The sequence below is a fragment of the Paroedura picta genome, chromosome 3 (assembly GCF_049243985.1).
Source record: "Paroedura picta isolate Pp20150507F chromosome 3, Ppicta_v3.0, whole genome shotgun sequence".
In the NCBI taxonomy this organism is placed as follows: domain Eukaryota; kingdom Metazoa; phylum Chordata; class Lepidosauria; order Squamata; family Gekkonidae; genus Paroedura; species Paroedura picta.
In genome coordinates this window covers 134,853,128-134,872,060 of record NC_135371.1, presented here as the reverse complement: position 1 = coordinate 134,872,060, position 18,933 = coordinate 134,853,128, and the positions used below count along the sequence as shown (strand labels likewise).

At 44.0% G+C, this 18,933-nt stretch overlaps 1 protein-coding gene across 4 annotated transcripts in view; it reads left to right on the top strand.

Annotated features, from left to right (window-relative positions):
* The window catches only part of LRRC45 (leucine rich repeat containing 45), a 22,769-nt gene extending 3,836 nt beyond the window's left edge, over nucleotides 1–18,933 (top strand). For 3 of the 4 annotated variants that reach the window (XM_077328031.1, XM_077328032.1, XM_077328029.1), the window contains 16 exons: nucleotides 708–769; nucleotides 1,595–1,665; nucleotides 2,112–2,290; nucleotides 2,903–3,031; nucleotides 4,905–5,017; nucleotides 5,618–5,676; nucleotides 6,146–6,223; nucleotides 6,812–6,947; nucleotides 7,210–7,287; nucleotides 7,440–7,551; nucleotides 7,672–7,742; nucleotides 8,418–8,510; nucleotides 9,136–9,228; nucleotides 11,947–12,120; nucleotides 13,180–13,327; nucleotides 16,368–18,933. In XM_077328031.1, the coding sequence (XP_077184146.1) occupies nucleotides 708–769; nucleotides 1,595–1,665; nucleotides 2,112–2,290; nucleotides 2,903–3,031; nucleotides 4,905–5,017; nucleotides 5,618–5,676; nucleotides 6,146–6,223; nucleotides 6,812–6,947; nucleotides 7,210–7,287; nucleotides 7,440–7,551; nucleotides 7,672–7,742; nucleotides 8,418–8,510; nucleotides 9,136–9,228; nucleotides 11,947–12,120; nucleotides 13,180–13,327; nucleotides 16,368–16,564 (1,793 nt within the window). In that variant the 3' untranslated portion in view covers nucleotides 16,565–18,933. The remainder of the gene's footprint in view (nucleotides 1–707; nucleotides 770–1,594; nucleotides 1,666–2,111; nucleotides 2,291–2,902; nucleotides 3,032–4,904; nucleotides 5,018–5,617; nucleotides 5,677–6,145; nucleotides 6,224–6,811; nucleotides 6,948–7,209; nucleotides 7,288–7,439; nucleotides 7,552–7,671; nucleotides 7,743–8,417; nucleotides 8,511–9,135; nucleotides 9,229–11,946; nucleotides 12,121–13,179; nucleotides 13,328–16,367) is intronic. The other variant, XM_077328030.1, reaches the window with a different exon arrangement.

Here is an 18,933-nt window from a genome sequence, read left to right as displayed (position 1 = left end):
TTAAGGAGACTTCCTTGTGCTGTGGAAGGGAGTGAAACAAAGTACGATGAGGTGCAATGTGAGACACAGGAGAAAATGGCTGGGAATTCTCACAGAGGAAAATGACAATAAAGGGACAAAGTTAAAAGTCATGGTAGATGTTTAGAATGATGATAGATATGTGAGTGGCATTTGGAATCCTCTTAAATCCATCTTGACAAACTAAGCCTCAGAGAAGATTAGATGAGAACCCAGCAGAATCTGCTCACTGCTCAAAATATGCACTGTCAGGTTCTTTAGCAGAGTTCGGCATACTCTGTTATGGGCTGCTCTGTGTGAATGGAGAATTTTAATACTAGGTTTGAGAACCGCATTTAACACGAGTTTCTAGCTTCAGAGACTTCAAGGATAATGTCTAGAAATCTCAGAAGCTGGAGTGGTAGGCTGAGGGGGCCAGTCCTTCCCTTGGAAGGAGGTAGAGCAATGATGACACTCGCTCCCTGAAATCCTAAGCGGAATGATACTCTTCAAAGACCTCAGTGATGTATAAATGAGCTAAGCAGACCTCAGGCTTCTCTGGTGTCAGGGTGATAGCTAGTCATCCACAGAGCCAGGGATGCAGTGCTGATATCACCATCCTGCCAGTCCACAGTGGTGCCTGCGATCAGTGCTGGAGGGGGATGAGAGGCCAAAGTTGGAATGCACTTACCCTTGCTTCTCCTTTCCAGGGGCTAAGCTACTACTTCATGGACTTTGCACTAACACAGCTGTTAAATCCTTGGACCTAAAGGTAAGCCTGCTCAACCTCAAGCATTAGGACCTGGACTTTTCTAAGGCCAAACCTTGGTTTTGGCAACAAGTAGTAAGTTGAGGACTGCTAACAAGAAAAGCCTTACGGAACTCTTTTCTTACCTGTCGTATGATTCCAGGGGAAAGTAACTCCCCACAGGCACAGCTGCCGCGCAGCTTTTAGGCCATGTCACGCTGGTGGCTTTGTATGTGCCCTTTGCATTCCTGCAAAGAACTTTGCCTTTTTAAAGTAGGTTTCTGATTCTTGTTGTCACAGGAATGCTTTAAAATACGAAGGTAAAATACAAAATGTATCAGAAAGAAGAGGGCAAGAAAAAATAACCCCAAATAAATTGGGTTTTTGGTTCTTACGATTCTCTGTGTATGACTTGCATCTTGACTCTGAATACATAATATGGAACTATGCACCAATAAGAACGGCATAATTGCTCATTACCTCACAAGTTGGGAAAGGCATATATTTATGTCAGAAATATATTAGTAGTGTGGACCACGATAGCTTGGCCATATGCAGTTGTGCTTGTGTTACAGATTTTTTCCAGGAGTCCTGGGAATTCATTTTTTTAAACTTTCTATTGTAACTTTCTGTTCAAAGAATATGCAAAGCAGTATAGAACTGAATAGCTCAAAAACATTTTAAACACATAAGCATAAACTATAGCTTTGTGGAGGTGAAGGAGAAAATCCACAATATACCCGGCAAGCTATGAAGCCATAGTTGGACAGGTGAGTATTTGTAGAGTAGACAATCTTCCTGGCTAAGCTGTCACACAGCAGGTAGATATCTATGTTCTGTTTGTTTCAGGGCAATAACCTGCGAGCCATGGGAGCTGAAGCTCTGGGGAAACTGCTCAGGCAGAACAAGTCTATCAGGAGGTGAGCAGAAGAGTTGAGTCACTTTTTGGCACCCAGTGGTGATTTGGGAGGAGGGGGGAGTGCAGCTAAATAGGAGTTGCATCCTTTGTTGCTGTTTGCCAGGACTAAGATAGATTCTTCATGTTTTGTATGCAAGCAGAATCTAAGCAAGATGGAGAGGTGCCTTGCTGCTTCCTGTCCTTCCCCTGATGGGATGGCATTGAGGGAGATTGTCAGGTGGGGCTGGATCTAGGCAGGAGCTCTAGAGAGAGGCTTCCTGGCTTCTCTCTGACAATCCAGTCAAAGGTAGCTGGAAACTGGAGAGGAAAGACTCTTATCTGACGATGGATCCAGGCATGAGAGAAAGGTGGATCCAGCCCTTCTTGATTATAGTGTGGATTGGGCTGTGTTCTGAATCCTAAAGTCTCTCTTTAATTCACCTTTAATTCTGACTCCCCCCTCCCCAGCCTCACTTTAGAATGGAACAACTTAGGTATCTGGGAAGAAAGCTTTGCCTTGTTCTGTGAAGGACTTGGAGCAAACAGTACTCTACAACGCCTGGATCTGCGCAATAATCAGATCAACCACCAGGGTGCAGGAGAGCTGTCCATGGCACTGAAAAACAATTCCAGTCTACAGGAACTTGGTAAGGCCTGGAGTCCATTGCCTTGTTCATGCTGTGTGTCTGCCGGGTGTCATACAGTAGCAATGTAGGATGGAGCAAGGCGATGGGGCAGTCATGTTTTCCTTGCAGGTAATAGTGTGTCATGCCGGAGAGATTCCAAAGGATGCAAACTGACTCATTGTCAGTTGCACTAAGCAAATGTGAATAGGGCACAGAAATGTACAATTACAGAGGAAACCTTTAATGGCCAGCTGTTTTGGCAAATAGTTGGCCTTAGAATATTTATCAGCTGTCTTTCCACCTGCAGGTAATCAATGAAGCTTGGAACATATCCAAGCATAAAGCAGTTGCACAATGAAATTTACGTAAAACAATTTGAAAACCAGTTCAGGAGGCAAACAAAAGGAAGCATCTCTCTTTTAACTACTTCATACAGCATTTGACTCAGTGGAAGTTATCTTGGGGTTAAGGCTGCATAGGACCACTTTAGAGTGTTGACCTCTCTAAAGTGAATGATCTTCTTGAAATGCGCTTGTATTTAACTTCTCCAGAAAAGATATCCAGTATCCAGAAGGCCAGAAAAGTAACATCAAATGGTTGATGGTCATCTGTGGTACTTTGTTTCTTGTCTAGATCTCCGTTGGAATAACATTGGGCTTCTAGGAGGGCGTGCACTCCTGAATTGCCTGCATAGCAACCGGGCACTCCGACAACTTGAATTGGCCGGGAACAATATTCCCAGTGACATCCTAAAGGCTGTGGGTAAGCAACCAGCCTGCTAAGTGCTTAGCATTATAAATTCCAGGTTGTCCCATACTTGTCACCTGCTTCTGCGTACATAAATAACTCCTATGGTGGGAAACTCCCTTAGACCAAGGGTTCCCTCAAAAGTACCCTGGTAATCAGGCATCAACACTCAGGACCTCCTGAGAACCTCTAGACTGACCTGCTCAGAAGGTAGTCTTCCAGCGCAGTGGTGGAGCAATAACACAATAACTTATAACCAACGCAATGGTACCTGTGTTGTCTAGCATAGCGATCCCCAACCTGTGGGCTACGGACCACATGTGGTCCTTCGACTAATTGGAGGTGGGCCCCGAAGGATGCCTTCTCCCCCCCCCCTGTCATGAGTTAAACTGTCAGTTTAACTGTCATGAGTTAAGATTTCCATGAAAATAAAATGTTCCTTATGTTCATTGTTGTGGCGTGTCTGTATCTTATTTTGAAGGGATGTTTAAACATTACCATAGCGATCAGAGAGCGCTAGGGCAGTGGTTGAGAGTAAAGGAGTAAACTACCCCCCCCCCACCGGGCCTCAGTAAAAGGCGCTGAGTGGTCCCCGGTGATAAAAAGGTTGGGGACCACTGGTCTAGCACATGGGGATTAAGGGAAATATTGCCAAGAAATAGTGTACTAAGCAAAGCCAAAAAAAAAATCTTTATAACAAGGTTTAATGTAAAATGGGGGTTGGGGGAGGGAAAGTGTAATTAGATTCAAATGGGTGAAAACAGACAAAACAAAATGCAGGGGAAAACATAGCTACAACAATACTAATATTTGAATGAAACGCTAACAAAGCTAAACACATATTACCTACAGGTTCCTCAGAGCCTGTGCAGAGATCCTTGTGGTATCAAGAAGTCGAAGGAGTCCTTAACCCCTATCCAAGTTCCCGTGAACCCATTGAAGACTGAAAATCCCACGTGTCCAGATATTTATGCTAAATGGAGTTGGATCTAAGCCAGCTTCCTTTCAAAGAATAAATTGATTTCTCCAATCCCACACAAGGCCCATCTCTGATGTCAGAGGCTACTTTTTCCAGTCAGAGCCATATCCAATATAGCCCCACCTTTATCAAGCACCTGATAATGGCTCTGAACTTCCATGACAAATAGATGGCCCTTGTCCAAACCAGGTTTTCCTTTATCCAAAAGGGATTAAGTCTTCCAGGAAGATCCAGTGTGGAATCATAGAATCATAGAATAATAGAGTTGGAAGGGGCCATACAGGCCATCTAGTCCAATCCCCTGCTCAATGCAGGATTAGCCCTAAGCATCCTAAAGCATCCAAGAAAAGTGTGTATCCAACCTTTGCTTGAAGACTTCCAGTGAGGGGGAGTTCACCACCTCCTTAGGCAGCCTATTCCACTGCTGAACTACTCTGACTGTGAAAAACTTTTTCCTGATATCTAGCCTATATTGTTGTACTTGAAGTTTAAACCCATTACTGCGTGTCCTCTCCTCTGCAGCCAGCAGAAACAGCATCCTGCCCTCCTCCAAGTGACAACCTTTCAAATACTTAAAGAGGGCTATCATGTCCCCATGAAAATACTCCATTTTCTAGAAGTCCAAGAACCCAGACCCTCTAGGTGGCACTCTTGAACTTTAGCAAGTTTTAGGATTTCTCTCACAATAACTGTGGGCAAAAAGTTGCCATCCATTGTTGAGACAAAACAGAATTCAATGCTGTAATCCTGTTCAAAAGTTTTCTCTCTTTTTGGTGCCTGGGGAGCATGCTAATGTTAAATGTCAAATTTTCCTGGGGTGACTTTGGGCCATTTGCTTGTCTCTGCAGCAGCATGAAACGTAGGAAAACATTTTTGAAAGACTTCACTTTTTGCTTCTTTATGACCCAGATCAAGCTATGGAACACAACCAAGAGCGTCAGAACATCCTCTGTAAGAGTCGTAACATGACACGTGTGCTTAGTAAAGAGGTTCTATGCTTGAAGGAGGAGAAAGCAAAACAGGTTAGTTAGCCTGACTGCATTGGGGGTGGCAAGAGTTGTGGATACATACTGATAAAAGCACTAAGGCATGATGGAGCTGGCCTGCCCTCTTCATCTCGGCAGACTTCAGAAAGGGCACCAGGAGACAGCTTGCATCACTCCGGTGCTCCTGATAGTAGATTTACCATAGTGCTTGACAGAATGTTTCATCCCTTGCCATTATTCAGTGGTCCTTTATGAGCTGCCAGAAGAAGCCATCCTGACCTATAGGATTGGTAGGGGGCTGCCCCACACAGTCAACAAAATCCTCCCAAAACTGATTAGTCCCCATCAGTAAGTTCCTAATTTTGTAAAGATAATAATTCTGTCTCCACCTAGCTTTCCTCAAAGGGTTATTGTAAAGGTAAAATGTGAAGGAGAGCCATGTAACTCATACCAGAAAAAGGGCAAGATAAAAGCTTTTGGAAATAAGTATATTCTCCACAGTTACTGGAGTGCTGGGAGGAACGGTCTTCCCTGCTGTGTCTTGAAGAACTTCTTGCCAATGTGGGGACATAGATTCAACTGCCAATGGCTCAGATTTCAAAGTCTTGATGTTAATTGTATGCCTATGCTTCTCAGTTCCTGGATCTTATGGACACTATTGACAGACAGAGAGAGGAGATAACCCGCAGCAACAGGTGAGTGAGTTATGGGCAACATGCTCTTCCCCACCCCAGACCTAGATGGGGCTGCCCAGAGGCTGCTTTCGAATGCTTCTAAACATCGCTGCAAGTAACGAGGAATGCCCAACAGGAAACAGTTCAAAAAAATAGGTCCTGTTGCAGGGGCAGTTGCCTTTTAGTTGCCCTTTAGTGTGACACATGTCTGCCATTAGAGCAGATCCTGCTTGGTCTTCTGGACTAACAGTGATTCAGCGGGTGATCACCTGCAAACCACTATGTCTGAAAGTACCTCTTGTCTTGGAAGGATTGTCCATAAATGTATGTCATACTTTTTTGAGGCCATTCTAAGCCCTCCCTAGCCCTTGTCCTATTTTGACCGGTGTTCTTTGTTTGTTACAGACTTGCTTCTCTCCTTCCTCTCTTGATATGAGATATACTTTATGGGTGGTCCCATCTCCACATATTGCCTCTGTTCTCCTTGCAGGGTATCAGCAACACGAGTTGGGCAGCTGCAAGAAGCCCTGACTGAACGGCATTCTGCACTGAACTCACTAAAAGCAAAGTAAGGGGGAACAAGTCTTTGTGAGGCGGGCTGAGCTGGCATTAGAGAGACATGGGAGTGAGAAGAAAAAACTGTGTCGGCAGGATGGGAATGGCATATTCCATTATTGTAATCCACCTGCAGACTCTCTTTGTTCTGGAATAAAGTACAAGTGCATGATTGCAATAATGTAAACTAGCTGCAGAAGAGTGGGGAAAGGTTTGTCCCTCTGCCGTCACTTACCACTCTGACCAAGATGCTTGGACAACTTGCATTAAGGCATCAGTGCCGCAAACAGCAGAGGCAACAGAAATGCTTGTGGAGGGAGGGGGGCCTTGGGGATTGGATGGTCGTGCTTCGGCCTACTACTCCTGTGTTGCATTAGTGCCTGCTCAGCTTTGTAGGCTGTAGGCAAAACCATACCAAAGCACTGGAGGCTGTATGTGTACTGTTGTACTCTTGGGATTTGATGTGAGGTGCACTTACTGAAAAGGTCAAGTGACCGCAGTAAGTGATCTTTAAAGGTACCAAAGTGGTGGTGGCTCAGGGATCTGAATACTAAAGGGTAGATTGGGCAGAGTGCCTCACATGACATTTCGGGCTTTGTAGGCTTCAAATGACTCAGGCAGCCTTGGCTCTGTCGGAGGAGAAGGTGCATAGTCTGGGTGAGTTGTTGAGCGCAGCAAAGGAGGAGCAGGCAAGACTGGTGGAGAGTCACGCCAAGGAGTTGCAGCAGCTCAAGAAGGTAGGCCTGGTGGCCCAGATTGGGCAGAAAGGTGGGATGTACATTTTGTAAATAGCTTGGGGTAGTCTAGGGTAATAATGCCATTGAGCAGATCTGCGGAGTTGCATGAAGTCTGGGAATGAAAGCTTTGGTTGGGAAAGGAGTTGGTTTGAGTGGTGGCATGAAAGCGATGCATGATCAGTGCACAAGAACTGTGGGAAGACTGGGAGATATCCAGGAAGGAAATTGAAGAACTGATATATTCTGTTGGTTGGGTTGGTAGGATTCTGCTGATCGAGAAGCAAAGCTTCAGTGTGACCTTTCAGCTGTCAATGAAAAAAATCTCCTGCTCAGGACTGAGGTAGGAAAGTGGCTGTGGACACCCTCCAATAATTCTTTTCCTGTCTGGGGTCTCCCACAGTTTGTTCTAACAAACTGATGTTGTCCTAGCAGCCCACTGTCCTGTACAGATATTGGGCTTGCCTCTGTATCATGAGAGTGGCTTCCACCTAGGTGGATGAACTGGAAAGAAAGGGCAAAAGGCAGCAGGAGCAGCTGTTTGAGGTGAAGGAGGCCCTGACCCACACGACGGCAGAGCTGAAACTGCGGGCTGCGCAGGCTGAAGGTGAGCATGCTTTGAGAACATGAGTAGTCAAAGGTAAGCCAGAGCCTGGATTGCCTAGGGAAAGGAGGGGATGTGCAAGTGGCTGGGGCCATGGAGGTAGCCTTTCCTGTTTATCCTCAGAGCGCTTGGAGATGGAGAAGAGGAGGTTCAAGCAGAGCCTTGAGGATGCAGAGTCCCTTCGGCTGAAGGAGGTGAGAAGACCTCAAGTGGCTCAGGGAGGAATGGAGCATACTAGGAAACTACCACTTCAGTTCCTTTTTCGTGAGCTTAGAAGAACTGGTAGAAGCAGAGCTGCTTCAGACTATTTTGATGACCCTCTCTCTCCACCATCTTGTGATGTGCAATGGTTGTGTCTCCTCTGTCTTCTTACTTGCTGCCTTTTTTCTTTCTTCTGTCATGAAGGAAGTGGTTGTCCCAAGGAAGGCCCCTTGGAATAGCAAAATGCTTGCAATTTTGCCAATTATGGCCCTCATTTTCCTGCTCCCATACATTCACAAATGCACTTGAATGAGGCCCTGCTCCTAAATGGAGAGATGGTGTTCTCCATTGAGGGATTTCCTAATGACTCTTGAGTCCCTGAAGCACTGTTGCCTGAGGCAGCTACTTGCCCATCCTTTAAATCCAGGCCCTTCTCTTGCACCAGATGATCAACTCTGTTCCACTGATTGTGTTCTGCTAAATTCATGGGCTTGTCCCCTCCCCTTCTCTGCCCTAAGACTGGTGCTTGCTCTAAGTAGACCAGTGACCTACTTTCATATTTTATTTGAGCTGAGTGACTCCCATTTGCTGACAAGAGAGGCATCTTATAGCAGACTGTATGTGGGTGATGCTGATCTGGTCTCCTGATCAGAGCTCTTTGAATACAGGTAGATCAAATGACACGCTACTTGGAGGCAACCGAACATTCCCTGCAGGAGAGAGTCCAAAGACTGGAGAATGTCCGCATAGGGCTTGAGGAGGTGAGTGGAGGGAAAGCTTGTGAATATGCTTTTTGGAGAATCCTGCTAAGCATCTAGTATGTGAGATGTCTGGGGCTTCTGCTGCTGGCTGCTTGACTTCCCATTGGATCTAGTAATAAACAGAGATGTACCAAGATAAGCAAATGATCCCACCTTTTCTATGGGCCCACAGAAGCAAATGGCAGGAGAACTCATCAAGATTACATATTAGATCCATTCAAAGGGACAGATAGCACCAGTGGCTGAAGGTATCACTCCATGTGGGGCCAATCAACATGTGTTTGGACTTTAAAGCTCCAGGACTTGTTCAGTTGTCAACAAACCACTCTGCCTTGGTATCCCAGACATGAACTGCTTCTTGTCACAGCTAAGCATTCCATTATTTCCCATCCTCTTTTGCTTTGACATCCTGTAGAGCAGGGGTGGTCAAACTGTGACTCTCCACATGTGGTATGCTGGCAAGGGCTCATGGGAATTGTAGTCCATGGACATTGGGTGACCCACAGCTTGGCCACTCCTGCTCTAGAATATTGACTCCAAACGCAGTCTGAGTGAGAGACTTATTCCCATTTCTGGCACATTCCCTTTCTAAGGCCTGAACATGATATTCTTGTATTGTAACTAGGAACTGAGCCACGTGAAGGCTGCTGCAGTTGTGGAACGGGGCCGGGTTGAGGAGGAGCTTATCAAAGCCAAAAACCAAGCCAGGTTAGAAGAGGTGAGTGTGGCTTGCCATCTCAAGGGGACTTGGACCGCATTGCATGTTGCTGTAAGAAACACAGAGGTGCCCCCAGAAGTGTGTAGCATTCTCTCGTCTCTCCTCCACTTTCCACATGGCACTCCGACTGCATGGCGTGCAGTACATTTCTACTGCACTCTTTCATTCAGGAGCTCATGGTGGTGTCTTCCTTTCTATTCTCAACAACCACGTGGGCTGAAAGAGAATGGCTAGCCCCACTGATCATGCAGTGAGCTGAGCGAGGATTTGAATCCGGGTGCGGGCCACACTGGTTCTTTCCACCCAGACTGATAGCAAGCAATGACTTGACAAGGGACAAGAAAATGCAAAATCTAATGACCTTGGAGTGCACAATTAGACGTATTATGTTTTCTGGGATCAACATGAAGCTGATATTTTATTTTCTCTGCTCTCTTCCACATCTAAATTAGTAGATCAGTTAAAAATGCTAAAGAATGCCCAACCTAGAAAAACAACATAAGGCTTGCACTCTGTCTTCCATAGTGTATAGTCCTGTCTCTGGAGTACAGTGACATTTCTGTTGCAGAATCATGGAACTGTACAGCTGGAGGAGAATCCTGTGTATTCTGTTATGTTAGCTATCACATTTTTGTCACATCCTTCCTCCAAGAAGCATGAGGGGTTTCTTCTGTCCCCTAATTTTGTCATCATATTAAACTTGTTCAATAGGCTAGGCAGAGAGAGAGAGAGACTGATTCAAACAAGCTTCATAGCTGAGTGGGTCTTTGAATCTGGCTCTCCCAGGTTACAATCCTACATGTTAACCGTTGCTCCATACTGGCTTTGTTAGTGTTAGACTGTAATTGTAGCTCTCAGCCTCTGTTCTGTTTAATGAAACATGGATATCTGTTTCAGCCTGTTCTCTTTACTCAGACACATTGTTCCTATAGACTGGAGAAGCTTGTTGTTTGCAGGGCCTTGTTTCAAATATCGTATTTCACTGTGGTTTCCTTTTCTCTGTCTTTTCCTCCCATAAAAATGGGCCAAAGCTGTGGCTTGAACTCAAAATGAAAAATTATGCCATAATAATTCTCCAGTTTCTTGACATTCAAGGGAGATATTGCATTGCAGTGCATTTTATGGTTTTTTTCCCCCTGGCCTCTTTGACAATGGATATGCAGGCTGAGCAGTGGTTCTACCTTCAAGTAGAGAATTATGTCATAAGAATGTGCTCCAAATTTCAGTGTTGTATCTGAGTGCTGAAGGGAAATATTGCATAACAGCATTTCTAAATCCCATTGGGGGAATGAAGCTCTAATTTTAACATAGAATGTTCAAAATGCACCCAAAGGATTTCTAGATTTCTGTCTTCAAGATATATTTTTTACTATCCTTCTCATTTTGAAATGGATGCACAGGTTGAGCTTGTAGTTGAACTAGAAATGCTCAACTCCAATATCTCAGTATTCAAGGACGATTTATTCATTTTGTTTATTCAAAATCTTTGTATCTCACCTTTCTGGTAAGGCTGAAGGCAACTATCATTAAGAATGAAAATATATTTTTTCTTTAAAAGGATATAATTCTCTAAATAAACTCAGTATTTTAGTAGTAGTTTAATATGTTCACTATCAATCATGAAAATTGACATCATCTGCAGAATTTTTACTAAATGTCTTCTGAAACAACAAAACTATACAAGCTCTTCTAAAAGTGACTAGGGTAGCAGTTTTCACGCACAGCCCCTGGCTTGGCTGTTCCAGACTGATAGTGCAGCTCCTGAAATCACCTGGTTCCTAACAGAGGCCATTTGGGCTAGCCACAAAGACAGGATAGTTTGCAGTGATTTGGGGGCAGATCTAAGAGGGAGCACACATTGTAGGCCTCACCATGTGAAGGGCTTTGAAGATAATAACCAGCTCTTTAAATCGAACTCTGCAGCAAATCAGTAGCCGGTACACTGGTTTCCAATCAAATATAGAACCGTGGATTCCTCAATGTGAACTCAGAAGAAAAAAGGAAATCACAAGGCACATAGTAGTCTTCTCTATGTTTATAGATGAAAAGGTTATAACATAAAGTCTAAATGGTCAAACATATGATGAAACATAAAGAGTCAACCAAAACAGGATCCTAGGTTAAGTGACCTGCTTAAATAATTGACTACCAGCTGTAACTGCCAGCTTCTCTATAAATACTAACTGAAGGTAGCCCTCATGGGCACTTTATGAAATCCCCAGACGATTATGAGCATTTTGCCAATGTGATACTACTACTGTGACAATATATTGGAAGGTATGTTATACTGCTTTGTAAAATTGTAAAATTGTGAACTATGTTTTGAAATTCTACATGCATATATTGTCTACTTGTCTATTCATTTTACAGAGCAACCACTGACGAAGATAAAACAGAAAGCGGGTCACTTAATCTAGGATCCCGTTTTGGTTGACTCTTTATGTTTCATCATATGTTTGACCATTTAGACTTTATGTTATAACCTTTCCATCTATAAACATAGAGAAGACTACTATGTGCCTTGTGATTTCCTTTTTTCAGCACGGGTGTAATACGGTCATGTCACCTTGCCCCTGACCTAGAAATTGTAGTTTGTGTAGGGAAAAATAACCTGCATTAACTCATGCCATCTGCATTTGTTCATGAAGCTCCTGTTTGTTTGAGAGAGGTTCTAGTATTTTGGGTTTGGGCTTTATTTTTCCTTTTTGCAATCCGCAGCAACAGCGATTGGAGCACCTGGAGGAAAAGCTGCGTCTGATGACACAGTCCCGCGATGAAGCGCAGAATTACTGCCTTCAGCAGAAACAAGCTGTGGCTGAGGCACTTGGAAAAGAGAGCCAATTGAGCATGCAGCTGGAAGGACTCAAGAGGCGGATGGAAGAGATTCAGCAGGTGAATGGAGAGGGCGGCTTGAATGAAGGGATGGGTGGGTGTGAGGCACATATTCCACAGCCAGTAAACAAAGCCTGAGCGACAGCTCTTCAAAGGCAAACAATATCTGTTCATTGAAGTACTGTAGAAAGAAGTGTGGTGGGGGAGTTGAAAGAACAGTGTAGAAAAACTTAAAAGCTCAGGACAAGAAAGGCAAGCTTCTCTGACCATGCTTCAAATTCCCTATATAATCGTAAGAGCTAGCAAATTTTAACACACACATAAATTTTGAATTTTTTAAAATTGGTTAGATATTTTAAATTTGTAATCTTCCTCCAAGAAACTCAGGACAATGCCCATGGTTCTCTCTCTCGTCCTCACAACAGCTGTGTAATGTCAGCTGGCCTGAGGGATGGTAATTGATTCAAGCCAAGATTTGAATCTGGTTATCCTCTGTCTGAATCCCACACTGCAATCACAACATCATAACAACAACAATTAGAGCAGGGATCCAGATTTTGTGACAGTCAATATATATCCAATTATATACTGCTTCAATAATGCTAATGTGCCCATGGATATGTACCAGTGTTATGGCTACATAAATAGTTCTGTTCTTCAACTTCTCAATATAATGGTCTGCTGTACTTAGCACATATTAATAAAGCTGAAGCAAGTGCAACAGAAATTAGGAGAATGAGGGTTCCTTTCTTGGAAGGTATTGTGGACTTGCCCTGGAGGAAGAAGAAGAAGAAGAGTTGGTTCTTATATGCTGCTTTTCTCTACTCGAAGTTGTCTCAAAGCGGCTTACAGTCACCTTCCCTTTCCTCTCCCCACAACAGACACCCTGTGAGGTGGGTGAGGCTGAGAGAGCCGTGGTATTACTGCTCGGTCAGAACAGCTTTATCAGTGCTGTGGCGAGCCCAAGGTGACCCAGTTGGCTGCATGTGGGGGAGTGCAGAATCGAACCCGGCATGCCAGATTAGAAGTCTGCACTCCTAACCACTACAACCAAGATGGTTCTGCATATTCAGACTATAGGCATCTCTGACTGCTTTGTCCCATATACTTGGATGGCAGGAGCTGAGCAGCAAAGAACAGGAGAAAGTAGCTGAGGTCAATAAGGTGCGAGTGGAGCTGCAGGAGCAGATTGGACACCTGGAAGCTGAGAGGATCCTGCAGGAAGGGCTGCGAGAGAAAATTGCAGCCATGGAACGGCAACTGAAAGGTACTTGGTTAAGAATCATAGAGTTGGAAAGGTACTTCATGGGTCATCTAGTCTGACCCCCTGCACTATGCAGGACACTCACATCCCTATCGCTTATCTACTATAACCTGCCACCCCTTTGTGCCTTCACAGAATCAGCCTCTCTGTCAGATGGCTAACTGTCAGGAACTTTTTCCGGATGTTTAGACAAAATTTCTTTTGATTTCATCCCATTGGTTCTGGTTTGTCCCTCTGGGGCAAGAGAGAACAATTCTGCTCCATCCTCCTTATGGCAGCCTTTTAAATACTTGAAGATGGTTATCAGATCCCCTCTCAGTTGTCTCCTCTCCTGGCTAAACAGACCAAGCTCCCCCAACCTTTCTTCATACATCTTGGTCTCCAAACCCCTCACCATCTTTGTTGCCCTCCTCTGGACACGTTCCAGTATGTCTACATCCCTCTTCAATTGGGGTGTCCAAAACTGAAAACAGTACTCCAAGTGAGGCTGAACCAGAGCAGAGTAAAGCGTGATCACCTCCCATGATCTGGACACAATACTCCATTTGATACAGCCCAAAATCCCACTTGCCTTTTTAGCCACCGAGTCACACTGCTGACTCATGTTCAATGTATTGTCTACTAAGACTCCTAGATCCTTTTCGCACATGCTACTGCCAAGACAAGTCTCCCCCATCTTATATTGGTGTATTTGGTTTTTCCTACCTAAATGCAGAACTTTACATTTACCCCTATTGAACTTCATTTTATTCAGTTTAGCCCACTTCTTGAGCCCATCAAGATCATGCTGTATTCTGATTCTGTCTTTGGTTGTGTTTGCTACCCCTCCCAGTTTAGTATCGTCTGTAAATTTAATAAGTATCCCCTGTAATCCCTCATCCAAATCATTTATAAATATGTTGAACAACACAGGACCCAGGACAGATACTTGGGGTATTCCACTTGTCACTCTTTTCCAAGAAGATGCTGAACCATTAACAAGTACCCTCTGGGTACGATCTGTCAACCAGTTATTGACCTGACAGAATTAGGATCCATACCGTATTTTACCAACTTGTCAACAAGAATATCATGTGGACCCTTATCAAAAACTTTACTGAAATCCAGATAAACTATGTCCACGGCATTCCCCTGATCCAGCAAGGTAATCACTTTCTCGAAAAAAGAGATATGGTTGGTCTGACATGACTTGTTCTTGCGAAACCCGTGCTGAGTCTTAGAAATCACAGCTCTCAGTTCCAGCTGCTCAAGGACAGCATGTTTGATTATTTGTTCCAAACTTTTGCCAGCTACAGATGTCAAGCTGATGGGTCAATAGTTACCTGGATCCTCCTTTTTCCCTTCCTTGAAGATGGGGACATTAGCCCACCTCCAATCATCTGGCACCTCACCTGTTCTCCACTATGCTTTCACTATCCAGAGAGGATAGGAAATGGTGTCACAATCTAGCAGAACCTTGGAGCCTGTAGTTTTCTGCTGCGCATTTTTCCAAGGACAGTTATTCATTTACTTTATGGACCACACAGAAGCTTATACCTAGAATTAAACTGTATTGATCTTAGAAGTGCCATGGGATTCAAAGTTGGTGGATTTACACAGTCTTAGGTTTTCTCAGCCAGGGTTTCATGAAACCCTGGGATTTCTTGATGGCCCTGAAAGGTTTCCTTAATAGGTAAGAGTTAATTAATTTTAAAATATTTTAAATGTGTTAAACATTTATGGGGGTGATATGACCATATGTGGTCATGTTGTCCATCCCTCCCAGAATGGCCCTGGAAGTGGTGAGAAGGGGAGGGGCCCCAGGTGGGCATGTACACAGCAATGCTTCCCAATCATATTCTTCGCAATCACACCATTTCTGGGGTTTCTCAAAGCCTGAAGAATATTTCACGGGTTTCTCAATGGTAAATAGTTGAGAAAGGCTGGCCTAAGATAATGCAGTCACTTGGCACAAAACCTCCAGCAAACAATACAATAGGACTAGGATTTCAAAAATTAGAAGCAGTGCTAATAAAACTATCAGATATGTAACATATTGCAAAAACTAGAATTAACAAAATTAGATAAAATGCAGTGAGAGGAAGATAATATGTACAATGGACAGTGGACTAGATTAAAATCCCGTTTCCTTTATAAAACTAATTTCTATATCACAGTATGATTCCTTTTATAGAAGTCCCCTCCTGAATAGTTCTGTTTTAAAGATTGTGGATTTCCAGAAGTGAGTGTGTGAGGGAGAGCTTCCTGAACAATTTAGACAGGCCGTTCCAGACTAGCACCTTCAGAAGGCTTTGTTCAGATGAGTAAAGCTGACATGATGGAGCATGGCAGGAGAGGCAGTCCTTACAGATATGTAGTTCGAAGACCATTAAGGTTTATACAGGGAATAACCAGCACCTGAATTGAAGATCATCCCTGATAGGGGACTCAGCTTACTTCTGTTGTGACCCAAATCTAGCTCTAGTCTTTTGGACCTTTTGTCTCCCAGTTTCTGTCCCGCAACCAGGTTGAAACCAAAGGGAGCAGGGATACCTCAATACTGGTCTCAAACTAGGAAGAAATGAGAGGGGTGCTTGGAGGACCCTGTGTGCCTTAACTAAGAGGAGCACTTACAGAAAAGAAAAACAGAAGTGTTGGTGCATGTGAGGAAGGGATACTGCTTGATCCTAGGTATGAGAAAGTGTGGTGCTGGAAGGGGAATGGTGGCACTGGTGAGAACCTCTGCAGCTGAAAATTCTGCATCCAGCCTACGGTGTTGGGAAGAGGCTTTGACTTCTGTCTGCCCATTATCCCGTGCAGGAGGTCCACAAGCAGCAGCAGGATTTGAATCTCTGTACCGTAGGAGGCAGGCAGGGAAGTGTCTGGGTACAGTGGGGACCAAATCCTGATTTTTCCACTATGCCATTCTAGCTTTAGGCTGTGGAGAGTCGTATGAGTGAGTGGTTGTCTGCTGCTACTCTGTAGAATTTATTTTGTCTCAAGCATTTTCCCTATCTGAATTGGAAAGGTTGAATCTGCTAATGCTTCATTCTTCCACATGTAGTGCTGTCCAGTAATCACCGGGAGGCGCTGTTGGACAAAGACAGTGAAATCTCAAGCCTGCTGGAGAAGCTGCGAGTTCGAGAGGCAGAGATGTCCAGGATGAAAGAAGAGGAAGCTCAGAGAGCCAGTTTCCTTCAGAATGCCATCTTGACCTATGTTCAGGGCTCTCCCCTGAGTTCTTTTCTCCCCAAGAAGTGAGTGAGAAGCCTTGAAGGCTCTTGCCCCAACTTCCATAAACAGGAGTCCCCAAATGAAGATTGTGGTCAGTTTGTGAGGCATGTGGGATATCCTAGATTCTGGCTTGTATCATTGAGAGCTTACAACGTTGCACTGGATATTACCCCAGCTTGGGCTGTCATTCCAGAACTTGAAACCATTTCATAGCCTGTGGCCAAGCCTAGCCTTGTTGAAACCTACAAGCCATGCTTTAAGGCCCTAAACCACAACTGTTCATTCCAGGTTCTAGTCTGTAGCCCATTAAGGAAAGCCTGTTTAATGAGATCGGGACAATGTCTTTCTCTGCATATTGAGTAGAACTTGTACATCATCCCTGTGCTATGACGATGCTGTAATTAATCCTAGAACTGCATTGGAATAGCAGGTGAAACCTCCAGAGTCAGAAATCACTGTTACCATGCAGTACTTCCTGTGCTGCTGTTTCACTTCCATGGCAGTCATAGATGTCAGCAGAGAAAACCTCTGATACACACAACCTGCATGATCATGAGGGGGGCATGGCTGAGGAGGCAAGAGCGGCTTGCTTTAAATCATATCCTGACTGATAGCCTTTTAAAAAGTGCATTTATCATTTATGGTCTGTGCCTGGTCATAGCACTTTTGCCGAAGCTTTCTGAAGTGTAAGAAAGAGAGCAAGCTGCTAGCACCAGGATGTGATTTCTTTGGGCCTTCCCAGTACAGATTGAGTATCCCAATAGGCACATAAGGCTTTCTGATTTATTGAGAAAAGTGACCCCTTCCCTCCTTTACCTGTGATAGAACTGTGATAGGTGGGATGGAGATTGAGGGGCTGGGATAACTCTGGATTTACTGCATTCCTTCTAGCAGGCAATGAACCCGGGGATGGGCAATCTTGCTGTTAAAATTCTAACTCCACCTTTTATATCAGGAGGAAAATGAAATGGCCAGTTTGCACTTAGTCTCTCTATCTCTCTATATCATGCTCTTTGTATATATTGTTATGTATACATAAGCTGCTTTATATTTCCATGTGACAATAATGTATTTTTAGTCAGCCTCTCATGTAATTTGGCCCTAAGCTGAATTGTTTGTAGTTAGCAAGCTGAACAAACAAATATCTGAATTATGCTGCACAATCCTAAACAAGAGTTATACGCTGCTAAGCCCATTGTTCTTAGAAGGGTAAAATCAGAGTCCATTAGCACCTTTAAGACCAACAATGATTTATTCCAGGCGTGAGTTTTTGAGTACAAGCACTCTTCATCAGACTGGACTCTGATTTTATTGTTCTACTTCAGACCAGCACGGCTACTTATTTGAATCTGGTCTTAGAAGGGTATAGCTTTTCTTAAAGTGACACCATAAGCAGACTCCTACCCCACAAAAGGCAGACCCCTGATCTGTGTGTTTTTCTTCCGTAGTCTGATTAATGTTTCTTTTATCCTGTCCCTTGACAAAAAGAAATCCCCTCCTCTCCAAAGCCTTAAGTGTCAACAATCTCCTTACCACAAACCACCTCATCTTAAAAGTTTCGATGAAGATAGGATTCCTGCTTCGGTCATGATTGACCAAGGCAGTTTCAGGTAGTACATGCATTCTATGATATTTTATAGGGTTTTTTTAATTGGCGTGTAATTCTTTTGATTGTTTTAAGTTTATTGCTGGTAGCAAATTAAGAATGCATGGATACTTTGTAGTGTATGATGTACAGAGAGGATCCCTGGGCTCCTTGGAGGAAAGATGAGATAAAATTCATACTCGAGGTAGAATTCCAAATTTTCACTCCTTTTTCATCTTCAGCAATGCGGGGTCTGCCCACAAGAACAGCAGCAAAGTATGTAGTAGGAACCAGGCAACATTGCTGAGGACTTAGCAGGATTGTTTGCAAAGAGAGTACGGTGAGGAATAGGGCAACATTTGGCCACAATTCCCTTTGCTCTTTTCAGAGCTTGCTTTAAGTGGTTGTGGGGGGAACTGGAGGGCGGTTCGTTCACGCCTGTCTGGAATAATCAGCACCTGGCAGCCCACTGGCCAGTGGCAAAGACACTTCCTCTTGCATGCACGTACAGACTCTGCCCCAGGGCCCTCATTTCATCAGAGTATTAAAAATATCCAACCCCGCTGTTAATGAGATTTGACTGCTTCTATAGGGAGGCAGAAATTTGTTTCCTTCTGGGCTTGTCGTGCATTTTAGGGAGTTAATACTAAAGGGCAGCAAATCAGCAGATTTGTGGTCGTTGTAATGTGTGTTAGGGAAGCAGGGAATTTTCACATATGACACTTTGAGGCTCTCTTGCACTTTACACTTGTGTATGGTTGTACTGTATGATGATGAAGGACAAAAGCCAATCTAAGAACTTTCTACTCTA